The sequence below is a fragment of the Odontesthes bonariensis genome, chromosome 6, assembly GCF_027942865.1.
Source record: "Odontesthes bonariensis isolate fOdoBon6 chromosome 6, fOdoBon6.hap1, whole genome shotgun sequence".
Lineage (NCBI taxonomy): Eukaryota > Metazoa > Chordata > Actinopteri > Atheriniformes > Atherinopsidae > Odontesthes > Odontesthes bonariensis.
In genome coordinates this window covers 35,683,985-35,708,242 of record NC_134511.1, presented here as the reverse complement: position 1 = coordinate 35,708,242, position 24,258 = coordinate 35,683,985, and the positions used below count along the sequence as shown (strand labels likewise).

Below are 24,258 nucleotides of genomic sequence, written 5' to 3'. Positions count from 1 at the left end.
GAGGGAAGCGGGAAAAAGTGTCTGGAACATTTTTGCCCCAGAATTCCACAGTTTTTAAGCTGCAGCGAACCATGAGGGGATGGATGAGTCACTTAGGGTCTCTCCAGCTGACATTTTTTCTGGATGCTCCCATTACTGACGAGATGTTGTGTCTCCTTGTGGAGAACAGAATGTGTGTGTGTGTTGGCCCAAGTACCGGACGTTATCTCACACAGTGTCGTAACAGTATGAGACATGCTCGCCATGTCCGCGAGGCAACCTTGGTGACATGGCCGTTGGAACAGCGAGTTGATTCGTGTGTTTATCTACATGGAGATAGCAAGGTGGCCTTGTGGCCAGCTCTCTTATATATAAACACGCTTTCAGCTGCGGCAGAAAGAAGCCCAAGAATCACTCCAGCACACTCCGCTACTCAGCTGAACATATACAGCTCAGAGTTGTGAATCTTTACCATCTATTTGCTTTTAAAGTTTTTAATTCCTCTTAAAGCTGCCATAAACTCCCATAACTGAAAATGCTGCCTGCAACTTTTAAACTGTGTGCTGGCATCTCCTATCGACATATGAGGAACATGACAGGTGAGTGAGTAAATCCGGCTGGACAGTCATTCAGCACTGTCGGCTTGACCTAGTTTCCTCTCTCCTTTACTTCATGCGTGGATGCACAACTTGCCAGTTGAGGTCTGCATGCAGCCTGGCATTAGAGTGTTTGAATCAATGATAGAGGGGGGGAGGGAATAGCCAGATGATTTCTTTTTCTTTCCTTCTCTGCTAGTTTTACTATGTAAAGTGGAGTTCTCTGTTTTCCAGGTTTGAGAAAGAATGCCATTGTGGCCATTCATCATGAGCTGAACAGACTGGCAGGTCCTGGCCCAAGCAAATGGATCAGCCAAGTCCGTCGACGAAGCTCCCTTCTCAGTGAGTGCCCCAATATGTCATCACAACAAAGGGTGACAGAACTGTGGATCATTTTCAGACATGTTTTAGTTACATGCTGCTCTGTGTTAAGGCTCTCGGATTGAGGAGGAAGAGGGGTACAATGAGGAGGAGATGACTTATGTGAAGCAAGGGGAGAATGCACTGCAGAAGGCCATCAGCATCCTCAGTGAACAGGACGGTTGGACCATTGAAACAGTAGCTGTGAGTACAATAATGAGACAGATTGAAACACAATGAACTATTAACCAGTTTGAAAAGTTTGGATGGCATGTACCAAGCAGAGGTGATAAAAGATAGGTGTCTCATAATTTCATGCTATGATGGCAATACAACATCCTGAACTTCTTTCCACCTTTTGCAAGGCAAATGGAGATAAGGTCATGAGCAAGGTGTTGCCTGACGTTGGGAAGGTGTTTAAACTGGAAGTGGTTCTGGAACAACATCCTGACAACCTTTATGAAGAACTGGTGGAAAATATGGAGCAAATGGGGGAGTGGAACCCTAACGTCAAACAGGTCAAAGTAAGAAAATCAACCATCAGGGATTACTGTTTTCATAGCTTTTCAAGTTACTGTTAGAGTATATCTGACGCATTCATGGCACAGAACTCAAGATCACGGATGACACTTCACATTGTGATACCTCAGATTCTTCAAAAGATCGGCCAGGACACAATGATTACCCATGAGGTATCTGCAGAGACGCCTGGCAATGTGGTGGGACCACGGGATTTTGTCAGTGTCCGCTGTGCCAAACGCAGAGGCTCCACCTGCTTCCTGGCTGGGATGTCCACTCAGCACCCAAAAATGCCTGAGCAAAAGGGAGTCATCAGGTTAGTTAATTTGCCTTGCTTGTTGCAACATGAGCGTGCACTACTAGCAAACAATAAATATATATGTCATCTTTGTTAGATTGAACGTTATTCGTGTCTTCTTCAGAGCAGAGAACGGGCCTACCTGTATAGTGATGAAACCCTGTGCTGAGGACCCAAATAAGACCAAGTTTACCTGGTTACTGAGTATAGATCTAAAGGTATTTACATCATGTTAGAATTTTCTTTTCAGTGACATCAAATGAAGAACTGACAGTTAAACGGTGTAAAACAGCATGTTATTTAGTGTAACACTGCCTTTGTCACCGGCAGGGCTGGATCCCAAAGACAATCATAAACAGAGTGCTCTCTCAGACACAAGTGGACTTTGCCAACCACCTCAGGCACAGGATGGATAATAATGTTTCTATGGAGATGGCTCATGCCTGCTGACACGAGATGCCCCTTGAGCTTTGGCACAATGCGCTCAACAATGGCAAAAGAGCCACCCCTGTTCTTCAAAATACTCATACAAATCTGCTTATAACTGTGGAAAAATAAGGAAATCCAAACAGTATTAAGGAGATCAAAAGAAAATTGTGCTTTTCTGAAATAATTTTTAAATCTCAGCTCCATATCTAACTATTCTTATCATCAAAAATGGATTATGAGAATAGAATCTCTTGCAAAAATTGAAAACATTGTGTTACCTGATTGTTTCTGAACAGGGCTGGGTTAGAAAGTTTTGTTGCCCTGTGCTTTTAGCATTACCGCTCATTTCAAAGAAAATTTAAATAAAATATATATAATAAAAACATATTTATTTCACACAGATTATTCATTTAGATAACAAAGGGGCAACTTTGGAAGGCTCTGGTCTCCCAAATCACAAAAATATCACTTAAATATTAAGAAAAGCGAAAGAAAACAGCTCATACAAAACACTGAATATCCAACACCACAGTCCACGTAAATGTAGTCCTCATTGGTGCCACAACTATTTGCACTGAACAGCTCACAGACTTAATATAAACAAAAAGCTTGAAATCCTTCAACAGAATCTTAGAAATCAGACACAAAAATGTCAGAACCGACAAGAAGCGCATAACATCTTTGGTACAGGCTTAATCAAAGAATGATAGCTGTTTTGATCAGCTGCTATCTTGAAATGAATCAAAGATTGTATCCTCAATTCTAAATATTTTCTCTTTTTTAGCAAGTCCCACTGGATTCATAGTGAATAAGGCCTGCAGAAAGTTTCTCATCACAAAAGTTAGCCCACATGGAGTATCATTTACAGACTCGCTGATTCCCCCTGCTGGTGAGGAACCATGCTGCAGTAACTGACAAAAACAGCTCGGCAGAAACACTAAGTACACGAACAAGGAGTACAGTATTTTCTTTTGACAACACCCCAATTATGTCCTTTCCCTTACTGTGAAATAGCACTTTTATTTCAGTGTTTTATTTATTGGCAATGCATAGATGCATTGCACTGTGGTGACATCTCAGTGAACGAATAACATGGTGTCTCTGATATTTATGCTTGTATTATGCTGTTGGAGAGGTAGTGAACTGTCCTTTTCTGATGCATGAGAACATGAATAAAATGCCATCAAACATTCCACTGGACATTTGCTTTATTACAAAGACAGTAAAGACTTGTTTGTGTTTTTCCATGCTTATCCTTGGTCACAGAGACTTTCCAAGAAATAACAGATTCTACTCCGAAAGAGGGAAAAAAATACACCAGCAAAACACAAAACTGAACTGCAGCCTGAAAGCTTGTCTTGGGAGAGGCTCTACAATTGCGCAATAATTCCACTTTGACGGGGAGGAAATTGGATAAAGTTAAATGTTCTCAAATGCAGATCATAAAAAAATAACTCATTTAAAAAATGTCTTCCTACTCCTTGATGGATTTTCAGGCTGTCCGTTTGCCAGAATGAGCAGGTGTTTGGCCATTTGTGTGTGTGAGGAGCCCACCAGCTAGCTGTTCATCATGAGCCAGAAGCACATTCCCTGTGATCAAGTAACAGTGGATTACATCCCAAACAGGAAATCTTTCCTCCAGTTTTTACCAGCTGTATAACATTTGCTCAATTATGTCTAGTTCTGTTTGATCCAAAATGTTTTGTAACAGCTCATTTTCTTGGAAGTAGAAGGCCAGAATGAATGAAGCTGAAGGACAGAGGTAGCTATTTGTTTAACAATAGCTGAGCCACAATTCAGCCATACATGTGTTAACGCACTTGAATGCTTGAGACTGTGGGGTTGCAGGAGGGCTGGAGCCTATCCCAGCAGTCATTGGGCGAGAGGCAGGGTACACCCTGGACAGGTCGCCAGTCCATCACAGGGACACACAGAGACAAACAAGACAAACAGCCACACACACTCACACTCACTGCTAGGGACAGTTTTAGAGACACCAATTAACCTGACAGGCATGTTTTTGGACAGTGGGAGGAAGCCGGAGTACCCGGCGAGAACCCACGCATACACGGGGAGAACATGCAAACTCCACACAGAAAGGCCCCAACAGGGAATCGAACCAGGAACGTGGTCACACTTGCTGATGATTATTAATTACAAATATGAATAAGTGCATTTGATGGGCTGCTACTTGCCCTCCTTATCGAAGCAATAAATGTGTGCTTAACGTCTGACACACTATTTCTGCATTTGGCTTACTTTTTGTTGAATGAATTATGACACTGTGTAATATTTTTATGTGTTATTGCTGTTCAGAGGTTATATTGTATGTAGCTCATTTCAAGACCTGGTAAGGACAAGACTTTTTTTATTTTATGTGTTTCAATGATCAGATACATCAAACCCTTGGAACTGAAAGAGGAATCACTTTTTTTTTCACATGACTATCTGTCCTCCTTCAGATTTATGTAATTATGTCATATTACCAAAGCCTGAAGGACATTTCTGAGGTTAAATAGGAAGAGAACTGACTGCAATCTGGGCACTGAGGGTAGCCATTTTTCACTTTTTCCATAAACCTTTTGAAAAATCCAGCCTTAAACAAATGCCCAGTTTGGTTGATCCCGACTCCCTGCATGATTCACAGAACTCACATTTCAGCAAAAAGGCTCCAAGAACTGTCTTATGTAATGCCTTCTTTAAAAGAATGTTCCAGAGGCAAATAATTGACATCTGCTTGAAATTTCTCAACATCTGAGCATACACAGATGTAATGTGAAGTGATGCCATGAAAAGATCTTGTTCCATTAGTTGTGTAATGAGAAAAGAGGAGAAAATTCTGATCCTGAATTAGGAAAAGGAAATTTATCCAGTGTATATAAGCCGTGTAATAATACAAGGAAGACAAAACAAGCTATCTGGCAGCCATATAAAATCCTTGGCACTGGTGACAGCCTTGATTCTTTCTGTCTTTCTTTCTCTCGTAGTTTTCCGCCCTTTTCACTCACTGTCTGAAACTCAATTCCAAACAGCTCTTTTTCTGCTCTCAGGAGGAAATTGTACGCACATTCTTGCACTTTACAAGAGACACGTGATACCGAAAGCTCGATATAAAGACTGGGTCAAAAGAAGTAATCATTGCTATCATAGAATAATTACATTCAAATTTAAGAAGAGAAAAGATTGATCCTCTTGACTGTCTTTTGAGAAGTGTGGATAATCTGTGATGATGGAAAAAGGAGCTTACAGGTTTCTTGGTCCCAAACAAGAATACTATACAGGGAGTATTCTCACATCTTGTGAAGGCTTAGCTACTGTTAAATCTTCTTTTGTAATAACCTGTATTCAGTGTTGTGGGAAGAGTGAATAGATGTACTGTGTTTTTTTTGTGGGAATGTTATTTGAAGTGAGTGTTCAGGCTTGGAGAAACACATGTAGGGAAATAAGGGAAATTCTTCGCACTGAAAAATACTTTCATTTGGAGCAAAAACAAAAAAAAACAGTGTCAAAGTCAGTCAGTGTCCTTTATTTTTGGTTTTCATTTCACACAGCTTTTACTATTCATAACTTTTAAAGAGTCAGGGTAGGATATCCATAAGGAATTCTGGACATTGAAACAAAATTTTCAAAACTAGGCCTCTCATCAACACCTTGTCAAGAACCCTTATTACCCAGCTGTCAGTTTTAATTTAAAATAATAATTCATGGTCCTGTATCTTGTGGCGCCACTAGATTTGGGAAAAGACTCTTGTGGAGCCTTTTCCCAAATCTAGTGTTACAGACCCCATCAGGCCGCGCTCGCTTTTGGATACATACATGGGTTTAATCAGGGGGACGATTGTGAAGGAGGAGCCCATGTCTGGCGAGGTTAGAGGTCACAGATTATACTGTAAACAGATAGAGGCAATTTCTTTTTCTCCAGGAGAAAGTAGTTCCTGTGGGAACTGGGTATATATTGTGCCCTGTGGATTTGGAGTATCCAGAATGAGGATAACTGCTTCAGGAAAGATATGCTGCAGCTGAATTTTCCAAATGTAACTCTCCTTTTTTCTTTTTTACTCAAAAGTCAAAATTATACTCATTATACAGGTCTATTCTGCATATCCACTGTATTGGTAAAATTCATGATGAAATAATTAACGGAGTGTCTATTTGCACCCCTGGTACAAATAGCCTTGGCCACACAGCTGAGCTATTCACACCCCGTAACGTAACACCAAAACAAAAGCTGCTGGCTTGCACAAAAAAACATGGCGGACATCCGTTTTTTCGTCATCAGAAAGTGAAGAATACTGCTAGGTTTCGGCACTAATATCTGTTCCAATTAAAAACTAGATGGAAACATTGTGTTTTATTTTCATAATCGATGTTCAGTGAACACATTACAATCGTCAGTTTGTTAGTTTTTAGAAATTTCGCGATCATGACGTTCAGCCATATTAACTATAAGATTACCTGCACACCACAGCGCTGTATATGATCAATTAGCTTAGTTGTAAACGGTTTCGGTTCAAATGCAGGAGTCCCGGGTTCGAATCTTGCCCGTTGCGTTTTGGCAACGTCTCTGCAGAGAAGGCGCGCAATTTGAAAAACAATTCAGTTCTCAAACGGAAGTTTTGATTGCAACAATTAGCTAGTGCACCAGGGTGTAAATAGCACACTTTGCTATAAATAGCGTACATTATTCTGAATGTCTATTAGCACCCCTGGTACAATAGCCTTACACTATTCACACCACTGATCTATAAAGAAGGTTCTTTATAGATCTGTGATTCTTCACACCCCGTGAATTACCACCAAAAACACCTTGCTCGTGAGCACAAAGGCCATTGCGGACATTCGTTTTTTCCTTATCAGAAAGCGAAGAATTCTGATGGCACTAATATCTTTTTAAATTGAAATATAGATGTCTTTCTTAACTCTTAGCTGAGGACATCTCTGGCCTAATGGATAGCGACGTAATCCTCCATACATGATAATGTAAAAAATGTCTTATAATAAGTAGATCATAGCTCTGTAAATGAGAATGCGAGTATCATAAAAGAGGCATTTCCATTGCAGATTTTGCATTCAAATTTAATTATGTGATCAATATGCCAGTGTAAATGCAAAGGGGTGTAAATAGCATACATTGCATTTTGTACCAGAGGGGCTATTACAGTAATGGAACACATTGCCATGTGCACCGGGGTACAAATAGCATACACTTCTAATTGCACCGGGGAATAAATAGCATACACTTCTAATTGCACCGGGGTACAAATAGCATACACTTCTAATTGCACCAGACGGGGTATCAATAGAACACATTGCTGAGTGCACCGGGGTACGAATAGCATTCACTTCTATTTGCACCAGGGTACAATCAGCATACAGTGCTAATTGTACCAGGGGTGCAAATAGCCTTACCCAATAATTAAATTCAGGCTGGACCACCGGCCACTTTGGTTTTATTTACTCCAACAAAAGAATTGATCAATAAATGCTTACAGAAGTGCTAATATTGCAATGTCAACTGAAAACTCGGAGACAATTTAGAGACAGCTTTGATTCTGCGGCCACTGTGTGATGCAACAGTTGTTTCATGAAGCAGAAGAAAAGAAAATGACATTTGTATATTAAGCACGAGACAGTGTCTGACAGCAAAGTTAAACCTGTGGCATTTTCTTCGCAGATATGATCCTAAACTACCTTATCTAATACTGAACCTTCTTTCTCTGTAAAAAATAACTAAAAATGGTTATAAGATGATTGTAAGTGTTGAAGTCATGTGGGAAAAAAACGCTTCCCTTCTGACTTTTATCACAGCAATTCTCAAATAGCAGTTGACACATAAGATCAGTTTTGCATGATGGAGCTTAAGGGACTATGTTTTCAATTTCCACCATAGTTTTAAGACAGACTGAGACAGCTTCTCAGGGAGAAGATTGTTGGGTATCAGTTTTCATACGGATATTGAACCCCTAAGGAACAATCTGCTCCAAATGATTTTGGAAGTATCATCACTGCTCTTGGATAATCTAACCCAGGGGTCTTCAACGTTTTACAGGCCAGGGACCCCCAAACTGATGGAGAGTTGGAGCAGGGACCCCCTACTATTTATATGGCATACAATTGTGTTTTATATTTAACGGGGCCTAGTGCCGTGTATAAACATAGGTCCTCTGTTATTGTACATTCAATACTAAGCTATTCAAATAACACACAGGTTAATATATTCATGTTTTTATTTTAAACATGTGCAAGGTACAGGGTGGCCGTGCCACTGCCTTTTATAAACAAACATCTTGCATACAACACTGAGCTATTCAAATAATCCACAGATTTTAACTTTAACCCCCTGGAGTCTAAGGCCTTTTCAGAGACTTTGAGGCAGTTGTCACCACCTTGACATTTTCAAGTATTTCAACTAACTGTAAACATCTATGCAAAAGTGACACATATGGTTGTATTCTGAAAAGCCTAACAAAAAACAATATGAGAGTGAAGTGAATGTAATACAAACACGTTTTATTTAAATTGAGGGGAAACACAACTGTACAAAAAAACAAGTTTTAGAGGTCTTCAAACAGTGCAAGAAAACACACTATAAATATATCTAGCCAAGACTTTTGAAGGTTGAACCTTGTAAACAAAAGTGTTGGCTGCATAAAAGTAAAAAGTGCAGTCAGAAATGTTTTTTTGTTTTCACACAAACTGTAAAAAAGTAATTCTGACTCCAGGCATTGTCTCTGAGAGTTGAATACAAATTAGATGGGTGTGTAACACCCCTGATTCCCCCCACCCCACCCCCCTGTCACTCTCCATGTGATAATTGTCTGTCACTGGCAGGACATTGCTGCCTTCCCCCCACATGCTGGCTGAATGGGGTGTGTTCTCACCTGTGAATAGCCACTCAATCACCTGGTACTTTACATGTGAATAGCGATAGGTGTGGCCGAGGAAGCTGCTGCAGTCAGAGAGTACAGAAAATCCAAAGATTTCTGTTCACTCTCTTTAAAAAGGGCCACCTATATAATTTATTTTAATATATATATATTTGAAAACTAGAAGTTTCAAGGTTTTTAATGGTGTCACTTATATGTTTCAATGACAAAAACTCACAGAGTTACAGATGTGTTTTTGGAGATGTGTAAAAAAAATCCCGCCGGCGGGATTTAGACTCCAGAGTGTTTGCATGTAGATGGGACAATGAATCCTCAAACCATCTGTGGATGGCACATGTTTGCACACAATTTGTGAGAAAAAACTGTTTGGAAAAAAAAAAAAAAAAAATTTAAATGTTTTTTTTTTTTTTTTTTAAATCGTCTAATCAACCAAAGATTTCGCGACCCCCCTGCAGTACCTCCGCGGACCCCCTGGGGGTCGCGGACCCCCTGTTGAAGACCTCTGATCTAACCTGTGCAAGAGAAAGCAATGACGTAATGAAACTAGTGTCGGGCAGAAAACTACAATTCCCAAGATGCATTTGAAATTACCGTGGCCACTGGACGGGGGAAGGGAAGCTGAGATTGGAGGGAGAAACAATCAGAAACTGAGGTACTTTTAAAACGATTCATATCGCTTGATTGGGTTGGACATGCAATGGAACGCGGTGTTTGCAGCATATTTCACTGACCCCAAAGACTAAAGTAGGTTTTATTTGCGCGTTGCTGTCGGATTTGGGGCTGACTCTATCTCCGTTACAGTTCAATAGAGCTTCTGCTAGTTAGCCTGGCAGCTGGCTTTTCTTGTGTTAGCCAAGGTAACTGAGTCTTGACTACTTAACTGCACGTATTAATTGTTACAAAAATAGTTTAGACTTTTTGTTTGGCTCACTTGCACGCTACACAGGCAGCCGTTTCTTTTGTCGTTTAGAGATAAAGCTGTCACTCCGTGTTTGTGCCAGCGGGGCTTCTAGTTGACGTATTGCTAGCTTGTCGGTTGCTACAGATACTGGTTGCTAGCTGACGGTGGGCTGCTGTCATAGCGGTAATGTGTTGTAGTCAACGGTCATCTTAGGGAAATTAACTTCTTTGATAGTTTATTTCACTTTTAAAAAGCACCGTGCGTGTACTCTTTAGAGCTTTACTTCAGTTGACCTTTTAAGGGATTCAGGCAGCGGACGAGAAAGTATGAAGATCCATTGTATGGGTAAAAGTAGCAATATGACGCCGGAAAAAAAAAAACAGTAAAGTAAGGGATGTATTGAAAGTGGTCTCTGAATGAAAGTATGAAAAGTACAGCATCTCAGTAGACTAAGTCATTTACTTTATACATTATACAATTGAATATAGTTTGCTCTATCAAGAATATAATTCAAAGTAATATGCGAGTAATACGTTTGAAGCGATTGGCTTGTATAAGATGAAAATGCACGTAATTGCGAGGGTGGATGGTAACCAAATGCATTTACTTAATTATTGAAGTTGTGCACAATTTTGATACGCTGGTACTTCTCTGATGTGTTGCAATTATGCATGGATGACCATTTTAAGCAGTGATAATGCAGAAAGTAGCACTTTGTTAAAGACTTAACCAGTGGCTTCTACTGTTTTATTTATATGTATTCTTTTTTTTTTATTATAGTGGCCTCTAATATCTCAGGAAAAGAGATAAAAGAGTTTTTTTTCCAGCAGCTGCTCTATGTGATTTAAGGTAAACACAATAAATAGTTTAATTTATGTCTAACATAAAACCAAAGCTGGGAGGAAAAGTCGTGGAAACTGATTTATAGATTTGGGGATGACACTTTTTTCTTTGGTTTCTTAACATAACCTTTCTCGTATTTCCTCTGCCATTAATTTTCTTATGACCCATCAGATTAAGGTGGCGTTTCTGTATTTAGAAAGTGTGAGGGGAAGTATTTAAAACTTTCATCTCTCGGAGCTCCAACCGTAACATGCCACTGATGCATCATCAAAGTATCTTTGTTAGGCTAATCATTTTGCTTCCAATATTTTCACACTTATACCTAAATAGGACTTTTCATATCAGACTTTTGGTTATTTTGGAGTATTTTTATAACATTAACCAATGTCTGCAGTCAGTTTCAGTGTATCTACTTCTTCTATCATAGTATTGCGTGCACTTGAATTTTGTGGACACTTGACTTAACTGAGTCATTTTGTTTTATTTTATTTTTTATCTATACTTCAAAGTTTTGCCCCCATTTTTGTGACTTATTATTATTTTGATCATATACTGATATTAATTGATTTATTTTATTTATATTGTGAAATTATTGGGCCTCATGCAAGAACATTTTCGTATTTTTATTCTAAATTTCTCTCACTTTTTTCGTACGAAGGTCTCGTACGAACACGCCACGTCAGATTCAACAAACCTCTTAATTTCGGAAAAAGTGTGTAAATGACCTGCGTAAATGATGAATGCCACCCGTGCGTATTTAAGTGCACGAGGATAGTAGATTTGCATACTCCACGCCCAAAATAATACCAAATAAGGCTAAGCTTCCTCGCTCCTGTGCATGGACTTGCTAAGTGTTGAGTCATGAGAATGGCATCAAGGCGCAAAAAGAACAACTTTAGGGGCTCTGAGACTGAAGTTCTGCTTTCAGAGATCCAAAAAGGAAAATCTGTCATTTTTAGCGGTGTCAGCAGTGGAATTACGGGACCTGCTAAAGCCAAGAAATAGGAAGTAATTACGAGTGCTGTTAATTCCGTGTCACCTGTAGTTCGTAATGTCACCGAAATAAAAAAAGAAACGTTTTTGATATGAAAATGGCTTAAAAAAAAAACGTCTCGCCATGGGCAGGCGCTCGATGACTGCAACTAAAGCCGTGCAATCAGTTGTTGCCTCATCATGATGGCACTTTGATGGGGTGGTCCATGAGGGGGGTCTTCTGGCACCACACCTTCTGGTCTGCCTGGGCTGGTTCAGGTAGTAGGAGACCCTCGTTCATGGCAATATTGTGCAAATCTGGCATGCCTTCTCTGGGCTATAGAGCAGTTTGCCCCCCGCTGTATGGAGACACACCCACCTGGCCTTCAGCTCAGTGCGCTCCACAATTGTCAAGTGCTCCGATTATGATTGGCAGTCCAGCCAAGGCATGAAAGTCCCTCTTAATTTGTACTTGTTGGACAGCGGTGTATGGTAATTTGATGTACCATGGGTGATAAAATGATGAGAGTTTTGATGACCAAGGGGAGCGCACGACTCACAGAGGACTGGGACACCCCCGATCTGTCTCCAATCTCCCTCTGAAAGGTTCCAGTGGCCAAAAATCCAAGGGTGGTGAGGACCTGGACGTAGGGTGGAATTGGGTTTGATCGGCGTGTTTCTCCCTGGAGTTGTGGCTCTAACAAGCTGCATAATTGTAGCAGCACAGTCCTTGGCAATCTAAATCGCGATGTCAGCCATTTGTCTGTCTACACGGTCTCGGAGCAGACGTGCGCTAAGGCATCCAAAAGTAACAAGTCAGCCGCTGGTTACACTTCCCATTGACCTTGTTATATACAGAGTCAAATGAACCTTAAATTAGTGCATAATTTAAGTCAAACAGAATAATGTCAGCATCATTATGGGGTATAATGTATATATTTATTTAAGTTTGCTTCAAAGTAATTAAATATACAATCCATTAGTCAAGCAAACTTGATTGGAATAACAGCGGACTACTTTACGAAACTCCTACGACAGGTCTGGATCACTCGTGAATTCTGTTCGTACCTGAAAGAAAACTTAAAATACGAAAAGATGAATGTGCAAATTCTCTTAAATCACTTGTAAGCACGACTTAAGAACAAATCTGTGCATACTAACGGTTGTTGCATGAGACCCATTGTTTTTGCTTTACTTTTCAGATATTGCGTGCTTCTGCATGCCCGTCCTCGGGAGTTTGGCCACAAGAATTTCTTTTTCCATGACCCACATCTCTGGGGATATTTGCATTTTTTCACTTTGGACATGTACTGCTGTCTCAAGTGGAGCTGAAGACGTGCAGTAACGCAGCGTTGGTGCAAGTGAATTAATCTGCCACTGTACCTGCATCTGGTGCAGGCTGGATTTGTCTTAAGTGCCAAAGTAATGAAGTGTCTTGGACGGGGAGAACCCAGCCCAGAGAAGCAATGTCATTATGCAGCCTCTGCATACCTCTGGTAGGGCAGAGGAGTGGGACTGATCTGTGGAGGAGAGGAAGGAGGCAGGTTTCCAGGAAACTTGCGTATTGATGAATAAACATTTCCCCCAGTCAGCTCTTACAGACCGATACCTGTACATTACTCTACAGTCAAGGCTGATAAAACCAGGCTTCAATCAAAAACCACATCACCACAGCTATTATAAGAAAATGGTCATTTGATGTGCACAACATGGATTTCAGTGAAAGGTTTATGAAATCTGCCTGCTGACTGTGGACATTAAGAAGACTACATATGTGAGGGGACATAGTCCCGACAAGTGTGCATGACAGAAACCATGGTGGCCCTTGCTTCAGCTCCTCAGTCAATCTCACTTCATGACTTCAGAAGCAATTAGAGGCCAAAATCAGGAACGCCCTCAGCAGCCAGCACGCTCGTATGCAATGGAAGAAGACATTGACGTCACATCCCACACCGAGGTAATGTCATTATATCATCCCACCCACTTTCTTGTTCCTCTTCTTCTTCTTTTTCTTTTTCTGTCATCTTTGCTTTAATCTCAGTCCAGTGTTTGGACTCCCAGTAACCTAACACCGTTGGGACAGAAACGGCATGCAATACCTGCCTTGTTTGTCAGAAAAAAACACAAGTAGGTGTAGGGTGACAATTTTAGCCATACTGATGGTGTCACCTCGATGGGGTAAAGTTTCTCATCTTGTTTGATGTTAAACAATTCAAAGCTAATTTGTAAAAGCACTTTATGGCATTGGTTTAACTCGAGTCCTAAGGTCAACTCTTGTCTCTCTGCTTTAGCTGTAATCTTTGATCCAGCTTCCTTGGCATGTTTCTGTGGTGGCAGCTGACGGCGCATTTACCCTTATCCCTTACTTTGTTTTGTAGCCATAACATAACCTCGAGCTCTCTGCCCTCTGGCCTTGTGTAACGCTGCATTAGTGAAAAGTTGGATATTCGTGTGTGCATCCTTAAATTGCATTCATACATTTGCCTTTCCAGAAAGCATTCTTGTAAACTGCAACTTGTGCCGTTTCTGCATCATGTTTTAAGATCATATTTTTTTTGCTGGATAACTTATACTCAATGTTTTTCAACAACTTTGCATTCATTTCTAGGAGGGTAATGTGTGCAATGAAAGTGCTCTGCCTTTTTTGAATGAGTGAAGGTTAACCTTTTATAGATTGTTTGTATGTTTTAAGCATCTGCTTTGTTTTTCTGCCCTTCTTTTAGGGTCTGAATGGTTTGTCACATGAACATAAACCCTTAGAGGAGATCACGAATGGACACTCCAACCATAAGCCTGTGAGCTAAAAATCACTTCTAATTGATCCTTTGTAATTAGATGTTGCTGGGAAGACTTTTTTTTGCTGTTTAAACATTGTCAGTGCTGACCCTTTTTTTTCAGGTCATGAATGGAGTGGTAATGGGTCACAATGGCAGAGACCACACCAATGGCACTGCACCTCTCAGATCCCTGCCGGTAATTAAATGTTAATAATGGTATATTACTTTAAACAGCTGGGCCCTTTTCAAATGTAATGCAATCCGATGTTTGTTAATTGTCCAGATTTCAGCACTGAAGCAGAATGGTCTTCTTCAGACCCTGGCAGCAGGAGGGGAGCAGCCCAAGCTGGCAGGTAACATACACAATCTCTCCTTTTTCTCATGCTCTTTCAACATGAATTTGTGTATATCCCGGATACAGAGCAGGCACTTCAAGCAGAACGTCTCACTAAAGAGTGACGGTTGTCTGTTTGGAGGATGCACAGTGTCTCAAAGTCAGTCTGAAGGGTTTAAAGGTGAGGTATGAGATGTTTTCTGGAGCATTTTTTATCATATTGTCTGAAAACCTCCTCAAGACCCCATTGCACCCACTAAAATAGAATGTTTGGAAAAAAAAAAATATTTAGTCCATTGTAGAGGGTGTAGCAAGAGGAAATGTCTGACCAATAGAAGTAATGATGAGAGTAGGGCTGTCGCGGTGAGGGAATTCCCACCGCGGTGACTCATAGCCGCTAAACAGCGCGGTATGCGGTGATATCGCATTTTTGTTCATTAGGCTACTTTCCACGACATGCAATGTTAGATGAAAATCGAGCGCATAATCCGGCTTTTTTTCCCAGCGATTCTGACATTTCACTTTGCTTTGCCTGTCATTTACTCGCTCACAGACCAACATAGCGGAGATCAAGCAGCGCATACCCCAGTTCTGCAACATTGTTGCCAGTGCCACATGGCAAATATCAACATTGTTGCAGACCTGCGCACGTTTCGTTTAGGAATGATGGAGAAAAACGAAGGAGATCAGGGCAGCAGTTGAGCTCACGTGTCCGGGATACAGTTTTTTTTTAACAGACTGCCGCCGACCAACCAACCCCGGCACATTTTTTAAACTTTTTTTTTTTTTTTTTTTTAATAGTTTCACCTACACAGTTTTGTTGAAATGATCAGGTATTTCCCAACAGCAAATGTGCACACCAAGCTGTGGTTCTGCGGAAGCTAGTTTATTGTTGATATTAGACGGTCGCATTTACAACATTAAACATGGATAATAAGGGAAGATTCAAAGCCATAAAGTGTCCGGACTAGGCAGAGGAGTAAAGCCGAGATAAAGGTAGGCCACTGCATTTTATTTTAACTTCTATTGCTACGACACTGAGTAGGCATATTCTTGTAATATCAGCTGCCGAGGGAGAATGAGACCACAACGAGTAGCATGCAGACATGTGTGCGTGTGCTGTGCCTACATGCAAAGATGACGACAGAAACGCGGCACCTAGCTGTGTTAATGTGTTTGTCCTGCCTTGAGGGGAATATACAATGTATCATTATTACTGTGCTGGCTTTAAAAAGTATCAGTTCTGTCAGTCGCTTTGTATCTACTGTGCAGTCTTAAAAACTCGTTTAGTTTCTCGAGTTGTTCTGCGCGTGCAAGCGGGCGTGCGGTGGGCGGTGGTGGCGGTGGCCTGGACACGCACCGCGGAGGTCCTCTCAGCACCGCGGTGATTGCATTTTGCAGTTATCGCGACAGCCCTAGATGAGAGTTACTTCTATTGGATTCTGACATGCCAATCAACCGTCAGCCCCCCTCCCCCCTGCGCGTTCACAGACTCGTGACTCGTTCATGTGTTTTGAAGGCGTGGTTTGGAGGGGTGGGCTGAAGGAGAGGCAAGGTTGTGTATTTTCAAAAATATAGCTTGCAGGAACCGTTTTTCCAAGATCTCATAGCCCACCTTTAAGGGTTTCTGGTCAGGTGCTGCAGTAAATGTTTGTGTAGGACATCACATGAGACTACTTGGTTTTTCTTACCTCATGTCTGATTCTCTTTACAGAAGAAAGTGAAAATGCAGAATTGGAAAAGGCAAGGCAGGAGTGGGAGGCTCTGGAAAACATCCAGCCAGGTCTGATGCATCTTGCAGTTTCACCTGTTTGCATGCGATGCAGTTGACGTCAAAGATTTCTTCCCCCCTTTTTTTTTTTTTTTTTTTTTTTTTTTTTTTTCTTCGGCCTGGGCTTTGGCCGTTTAAAAATTCAAGCACCCTCTGTAAAAATTTCTGTCACTGTGAATAGTTCATGTGATCAAGTTGAACGATAAAACATTAATTTCAGCTCAGACATTCCTTACCGAGGTCTCATTTTTAGGACTGTAGCTTGTTCAGTGATGATGAGGAAAGGCCATGAGGTATACATTTCTAGGCTTTATAGTCTTACTTAAACCTTGTTCCAACAAACAACAATCACAGGCTCCTCTAAGCAGCTGGCTACGATTTTGGAAATTAAAATATTTGAAGGCCATATAGCAGGAGAGAGATACAAAAAAAAGATGGCAAACCATTTTTAAGAAGTAACTTCCTCAGTTCATAATGTGAATTTTAAATTAAATGCAGTTAAGAGGGATGGTGGATATTGAGTTGATGTCAAGAAGACCAAGAAAACGTATTGAGAACTGCATGTTAGGTCTCTAGCAAATCAAAATCCCCGTCTGACTGCTGAAGACCAGCAGGAAGATTTGGCAGACTTCAAAGTGATGGTGCACTGTTCCATTGAACTGCTGCACAAGCACACATTTTCCCTTCATCAGGAGTCATTCAGAGGGGGGAAAAAAACTTAACCTATATACTCCCCCCCCCTCAGATATTAGAACATGAAAATCCAAAAAACTTGATGCATTTTGGAATTATGTCCTGGGAGCTGAGGAATTTATAATTGGTCGGATTGGCGACAATTAGCTCAGGTTTGCTATGCAGAACCTAAACACGCTTGAAAATCCACAGTTTGCTGCGACCCTGACTGTCCCCTGGGTTGTGTTAAAACATTCAGACCAAACTTTTGCTTTGGATTCTTCACCTTTTTATCTTTTCTTTAGTTTGGAATTGCTAAAAAAAAGAAAATATCGCTAAAAACATTAAAGAAGTGGTAATTTTGTCAAAGCATCTTTTACTGGTGTAAAGAAGCGATCAGTGATAACGGATACTTGAAGTGTTTTAATGGCACTGTTGATGTTGTAAAAGAAATAACTGTAATACCCAAACAGCTCTAACTGAGGACTCAAACCCAACCCCACTCATCTCCTTCAATGAAGCCCTGCAGTACTTCCAGACCACAGACCTCGGGGACTTGCTGGTAAGAAATGCTAAATAATTGCAGCAAATTGAAACGATGGAAATGTGACATGAAGCCTTGTTTCAAGTAAAAACCTGTGTTCACTAATCTGTGAGAGAAACTATTGTCTATATAAGAGGACTGCTTCATCTGCAGTAAACTGTGCCCACATTCAAACAATCAACAGTGAATTAAAAAAAATAAAGTTAATTACTTCTGGATTTGCTTAAGAGTTTTATTAGTAGCTCTGACTGTTATTGTAAAGGGATATTTAGTTTTTTCTTGTGCCCACTGCCATCTGTAGAAGAACATCCAGCCAACTATTCGCAGGACCGGTCTGGCCGCCATCACGCATTTCCTCTTTGGACCTCCACGACTGCACAGGGAACTCCTGGAAGAGAGGGATCTCGTCTTTGCCATTGCACAGTGTGAGTGTGTGTATGTGGGTCTGTTTGTGTAATCATGCAGCCAGGTGTAAAACTCATGAACGTTTCCATGAAATCACTGAGTTTCTCTTTGCATTTTTGTCTGTGTTTTTAGGCCCCGTGGACAACAGCCAAGCAGTCCACATGCGTGTCCTGCAGACCATTTATAAAAGGCTGATTGGCAGCAGGCTGGACTGTCCTCGCTATGGTGCACACTGGGAAAACATTGGTTTTCAGGGTAAGACACATGAACTCATTTGGTATAAACGCAGTGTTCATATTAAATTCTGTCTGCAAATAAACTACTGCTCAAATTTCACAAAATGAGAGCCTTTGCTTGTTAGAAACGTTTAAGATTCTTTGCTTAAACTGTTAAATGTTTGTCTAAATAAGGCATTAAACAACAGAAATACACGGTTCTTTGGCCTCTTCATCTAAAATTGTTGACATCACTCACACCAAAGGGATGTTGTATGCTGGCACTGCAGGTACAGATCCAGCCACTGACCTACGTGGCACCGGTTTCCTTGGACTGATGCATACTCTGTACTTTGTAATGGACCCAGAGACTCTGCCATTGGCTAGAGATATCTACAAGTTATCACAACACTCCACACAGGTATCACCAAGTCATAAAATACCCACCGAAAGCAGTTTGGTCATGGCTGAGTCATCAAATCATATGCATGCTAATTTATGTTTATGTTCATGTTGGATAACTGATCAGAAATCAGATTCTACTGATAAGTCAGAAAGATGAGGAGGAATAAAGTCTGCTATAAAATGAGCATGTACCAGGAATGATGTTCTCGGAAACAATTTCTTGTGCACTTGTGTGTTGTCTCTGGCGTAGAACTTTCCATTCAGTGTGATGTCAATCAACATGACCCGCATTGCTTTGCAAGTGCTCAGAGAGGAGGCCCTGTCCAAGTGAGTCGCACCTCCCCTTCTTTTTTCTTCGCTGTGTCTTCTGTATGTGTGAGCCTTGCTCTTTTTTTGCCCGTTAGTATCTGTCTGTCTGTCTTTGTTCATGGCAGGGAGTGCAACCGTCGTCAGCAAGTGGTTGGTGTGCTCAATGAGTTTTACGTTGCCACGTATCTGCACCTGTTCCAACTGTGGAAGACCCAGCAGAAGACCATTGCTGACTCTGGCTATGTACTTAAAGGTAGAGAAACAGTATTAGTATTACCAACCTGAAATATGAAATGTCACTTAAATCAATATTGAATAAGTGGATATGTGAAATAAATAAGTACAGCGATGTATTTGTTCAGTTGATATCAACTAAGATGTCATTCCTTAAAGGTTATGTTTGTTCAGTTACTTGTTTTGAGAACGTCTGCCATCTTGTTGCTGCCTCATAAATGTGACGTAGCAGGAAAGACTGGAAACTGCAGTTCGCCTGGCTCGCTGTGGCAAAATCTCCTTTAAAAGCCCAAATATAAAAACTACATGCTGAAGTCCAGCTCAGAGAGAGTCCTGTTCATACTACAACCTGTCATTTGTCCGACATGATTCAGGCTAGCTATTTCAATTTGCCACCAGTCTTTGAGCTAAGCTAAGCTTCTGGCTTTATGGTTGAAACATAGATATGCATGGTATTTATCTATAATAGCTGTCAGCAAGCAAGTATATATTTTACAAAATGTTAAGTGCTTCCTTATTGAAACGCGCGTATGAGAATCTAAGCATTACAAGTACGCACTGCATAATAAACACAGGCTGTGAACCCTGCATGTGTCTCAAATTTTCTGTTTTCTAACCCGCAGAAGTGAAGCTGTTTGCCAAAAAGAACCCCAAGCAGATGCTGCGCCGACTAGAGGACTTCCTGAAAGAGAGGCGGGCAGGTGGAATCCCCCGTGGGACCTCGCCAGACCCTCAGGCCCAGCAGCCCTCTCCCAGCTTGGGGGAGAGAGGGGGCAGAGCTAGCATGGGACAGGGAAGCAAGGGAAAGGAGATGCACTTTACAGGAGTGTGTGATATACCGCCAGACATGGAGGGAGAGGCCACGCTCATCTAAGCTAGACTCTGTGCGTGTGTTAGGGTGTGTGAGAGCTATCCTTTCTGTGAGTGTATCTATTTCTGTGTAAGCGAATGGCTTTCTCAGAGCTAGAAGAACAGCCCACAAGTCCTCTATCTAGAGCCTGCTATGTGAACCTATTCAAACACTTCTACTCCTTCCACTGATGCTGGGGTGCTGCACTTTGATCAGATTAAACTCGGATATCTTTCAGAGTTCTATTTGATTTTTGTTCTAATTTATTTTTTAAACCGTGGACAGTCACACATGAAATGATCTGAAGATGTCACAAAAAAAGAAAAGAAAGTGAATATTTGCACTTTTCTGTGTAGGTAGAAGCCAAATCAATAGCTGCCAAACTCTTGTTGTCAAACTCTGCCTGTCTAGAAGTCCAAAATGTACACATTTGTGTTCAGAGGATCTTTCAGTCACAATATGTTAACATTGCAGAGAGTTAAACACGGCAAACGGTGACTTTTCTTTTTTTATTTCTTCTCTCTATCCCCAACAATGCCTCTTAAAAGCAGCATTTTTGGGGATATTTTTGAACGCTCTGTTAAGTTTTCTGTCAGCGTGAGTGGGAAAAGGAAGATGGGCAAACCCAGAGAGGTTTACATTTTGGCAGGGAATATAAAATTGCTAGTAGACATTGTCCTCAGAAACATATGCAATAGAATTTGGATGCCTCTTGCTTTGAAGGTTTATTCACTTCGCATTCTCTATTAGAGAGTACATGAAATATGTGAGCAACATACATGAATGGACATTCAGTCCAGATGTAAGGAGATGAAGCCGGAACGACTGGTGTCTGTTTTCAGGGGTCTGATAGATTAGGTCCAGAATTCCCAAAATGATGGTGAAATATATTTTAAGTCCTTTTTAAGAATGACAATTTAAACCCTTTCTGAAGGGACCGTTGTCCCTTGAATCATAACCAATGTGTAAAAGCACCTCAGATTGTGTTTTTTTTTTTTTTCTTTTCATCAGACTGATGGCTTAGTGACTGAGAGAAGGATTTTAACATCCTTTAATTCCATCATAAGTGTCCAGCTTCTCACCTTGAACTAAAGCAAAGGAAATGTTTCATAACTGAGTACGTGTGCTTGGCTTGGTCCCAGCTGAAGCCAAAGGTCTGGTTTGAGCTTTCTCTACATTCCGTTATAAAGCATGTGATTGTAATTTCTTATTGTGTTTTTTTTTTTTAACAGTTAAACATTTATTCCAGTGTGTGTGTTGGCTTGTAGGTATGCGTGTGTGTGGGTGTGTGTGTGTGTGGACAATGATTGAGCTGATTCAAATGAAGGGTGCCTCTCTTAAGAGATGTAGGAGATGTATGGTACAGTATGCAATTCTAGCTCTTTCTCTATGATAATCAAAACACTAGTGCTGTGTGATGATAGAAATCGTTCTTAACTTCAGGGTTTGTGCACTTGTGCAAGCGAATGTGTTTGCGTCTGTTTGTGAGTCATATGACAGGAACTGACTACAGATGGGGTGCTTTCCGTTCGCACATAATAAGCCAGCTTTACTAAGCAGTTGATCCACCAAGCTGCAGAGATGGTACTTAATTTAATCTAAAAATGGTACATAACATTTCTGAGGACAATATTGATGCTAAAACGAGACGTTATTTTTCTTTTCTTTTTTGTCTTAAATCGGATCTTTATTCTGTACACAGGTGGTTTCAGTGGTTCTGTGGCCTGAAATGGGTACAGCTCCTTAGCAAAGTTGGTTCTTTCCTTGTGCTCACGTGAAACCGTCTCCCATCGTTGTCGTCTTAATCTGTAGCATGTTCAGGTAGCACTAGTACTGTAGCATCCTATAGCCGCCTCCTCTTCGTAAAGCTTGTTGATGTCACGTCTCGGTTACAGTATGTAGTGTCAATGAGTGTGCAAACTGTTACTACTATAGCACATACATTTCATAGTTTTCTTAAGCCTCACTCGGTAGACACACATTTAGGTGGCACAGTGTATGTTTTGAAAAGATAAGCTTGACGTGTTATTGAGTTCAAACTTGTCTTCTAAGACATGATGGTTAATTCGGTGCCTGCATCCAGTGGAACCATGTGGGGTAGAGCGCTGGTTTATTCTCTTCCTTTTTTGTCTTTCATTTGAGCCATCGTGCCACGGTAGACTACCTGCATCCATGTAACGCCGCATGCAGAGTTAACACTACCCATAACACATGCCAGCCTAAAGAACTAGTTCAGCACACTGGCATGTAGGTTTTAGTTAATAGAAGCTGTTCTTCTCCATCTGTCCTCCACCAACATGGCTTCAAGAATGAGCTGATGTAGTTATGCCAATTTGTTTGCAAGTTTTTTTTTGTTTTTGTTTTTTTTGATTGATTGATTGATCAGGAAAATTTGCACTGTTGTTGATATTTGAAGTATGTGTGACGTATGCTAGAGGAAACAGGCCATCTTCAATAGCCATATTTTAATGTCCATTATCGCCCAGATCATGAAACAGGCTTTGTGAAGTCAGATCTCCCTCCTCGCTCAAGAATAATTGCACCATTGATACGATCTCATATTTAGTTTTATTACATTTTAAACTGAGAAAGCAGTACAGTGTATGTAAATCAGGAAGTTTGTATATAGAGAAATAATGATTGTAATTGTATGATTGTCTGTAGGGCATTATACTGAAATAACATTGCTTACCTCAAGACTTGAGACAAATCTCTTTTCTCTCTCCCGACGTTTGTTTGGCCCCTCAGTCAGGCGCTTTATGTTTCTTCGTACCCAGGCCTTCTCGCACACCAATTCGACACGTTACATGATGATGCGTAGTCACCCAAGCTGAAGCTCAACATAATGGCAGACTAACAAAAAAGCTGCTCAATGTTATGTGTAGTTTACTTACCGACACTTTATAGGCCTACGCGCTCCTTTTAAAACAACTTTAATTGGCTGATGTTTACCATGTTGAAATAAGCTGGTTTTCTTGTGGCTTCAGTGATAGTACAGTATACCCTTGCTGTGATTCAGTGTTCAATGTCTGGAAAACACAGAGAACCAATCCTGTCCTTACAGCGCCAGTCGCAAACAGTTTAACATACGATTGTAAAGATATAGGCTTGACTAGCAGTCATGATGCTGTGTATGCTCTCACCTTGATATATATTCAGTATCCAAACAAGGCCGGATTTATTCTCATATTACCAAAAGTTACGTTTAGTTTCAGCTGTTGTAATGAATCATATTCTTTATGCTTTGACCATCTTTGGGGGTTCTTCAGTTGAGAAACCAGAACCAAGAAAGAAAGGAGAAAGAGAGAAAAAAAAAAAGAATAAAATAAACGGGTTCTTGCGGGATGTCAGATGCTCTGAGAGCGGTGGCCTGAACTTCTGCTTCCCACAGCAGCAGCTCGGCAAATACAATCACTTCTCTCAATATCCTGCGCTTTATATGAAGGTGTTTTACTGTTGCCGTCGTCATGTCCCTCAGAGCATTTTATGACTGTACCTTGATTGTAGAAGCCCTATTTTATACAGAGTTATTTCAGAATACAGTATGTGCTGTTATACATTAAAATACATTAAATGTATTGTATGGAGAAAGCTAAATAAATGCGGTTTAAAAGCTGTATGTCTCTCGTTGAAATCACTGAGTCCTCCATGACTTTGTCACATTAAATCTGATATTATGCTACATAACACACTAAAGGTGCACATATACAACTTTTCACACTAAAAACATTTCACCCACTCTTATCAGACATAATGTGAAAGCATTAGTAGACGTCGAATAATACCTTCAAGATATTTTTGCAAATAAATGCAAAATATGTATTTTTGTTTTCCAAATATTTGATGCACAAATAGCTTTTTGCCGGTATCATTGATTGTCTGCATCAATTGAATCAACCATCTAAAGCCAAAGGATACTTTTTTTTAATATAGATATAAACGTGAAAAAGCATCAATT

The 24,258-nt window shown here is 40.6% G+C and overlaps 2 protein-coding genes across 5 annotated transcripts; both read left to right on the top strand.

Moving 5' to 3' along the window:
* The first annotated feature begins 379 nt into the window (after window positions 1-379).
* On the top strand, window positions 380-3,358 carry star (steroidogenic acute regulatory protein). Its single transcript, XM_075469113.1, has 7 exons — window positions 380-578; window positions 810-917; window positions 1,009-1,139; window positions 1,301-1,459; window positions 1,586-1,770; window positions 1,877-1,970; window positions 2,083-3,358. The coding sequence occupies exons 1-7, from the start codon at window positions 515-517 to the stop codon at window positions 2,200-2,202; spliced, it is 861 nt and encodes a 286-aa protein (XP_075325228.1). The 5' UTR covers window positions 380-514; the 3' UTR covers window positions 2,203-3,358.
* Window positions 3,359-9,657: 6,299 nt separating this feature from the next.
* elmod3 (ELMO/CED-12 domain containing 3) lies at window positions 9,658-23,919 on the top strand. 4 transcript variants are annotated; one of them, XM_075468571.1, is made up of 13 exons: window positions 9,658-9,720; window positions 12,987-13,741; window positions 14,508-14,579; window positions 14,683-14,757; window positions 14,845-14,914; window positions 16,610-16,678; window positions 17,812-17,900; window positions 18,184-18,307; window positions 18,420-18,542; window positions 18,793-18,923; window positions 19,158-19,234; window positions 19,342-19,469; window positions 20,074-23,919. In XM_075468571.1, exons 2-13 carry the CDS (start codon window positions 13,640-13,642, stop codon window positions 20,322-20,324), a joined length of 1,311 nt encoding a protein of 436 aa, XP_075324686.1. In that variant the 5' UTR covers window positions 9,658-9,720; window positions 12,987-13,639; the 3' UTR covers window positions 20,325-23,919. The 4 variants fall into 4 exon arrangements, with proteins under 4 accessions (XP_075324686.1, XP_075324688.1, XP_075324687.1 ...); XM_075468573.1 differs by lacking the exon at window positions 9,658-9,720 and adding an exon at window positions 9,734-9,812; XM_075468572.1 differs by lacking the exon at window positions 9,658-9,720 and adding an exon at window positions 10,752-10,818.
* Window positions 23,920-24,258: the final 339 nt, after the last annotated feature.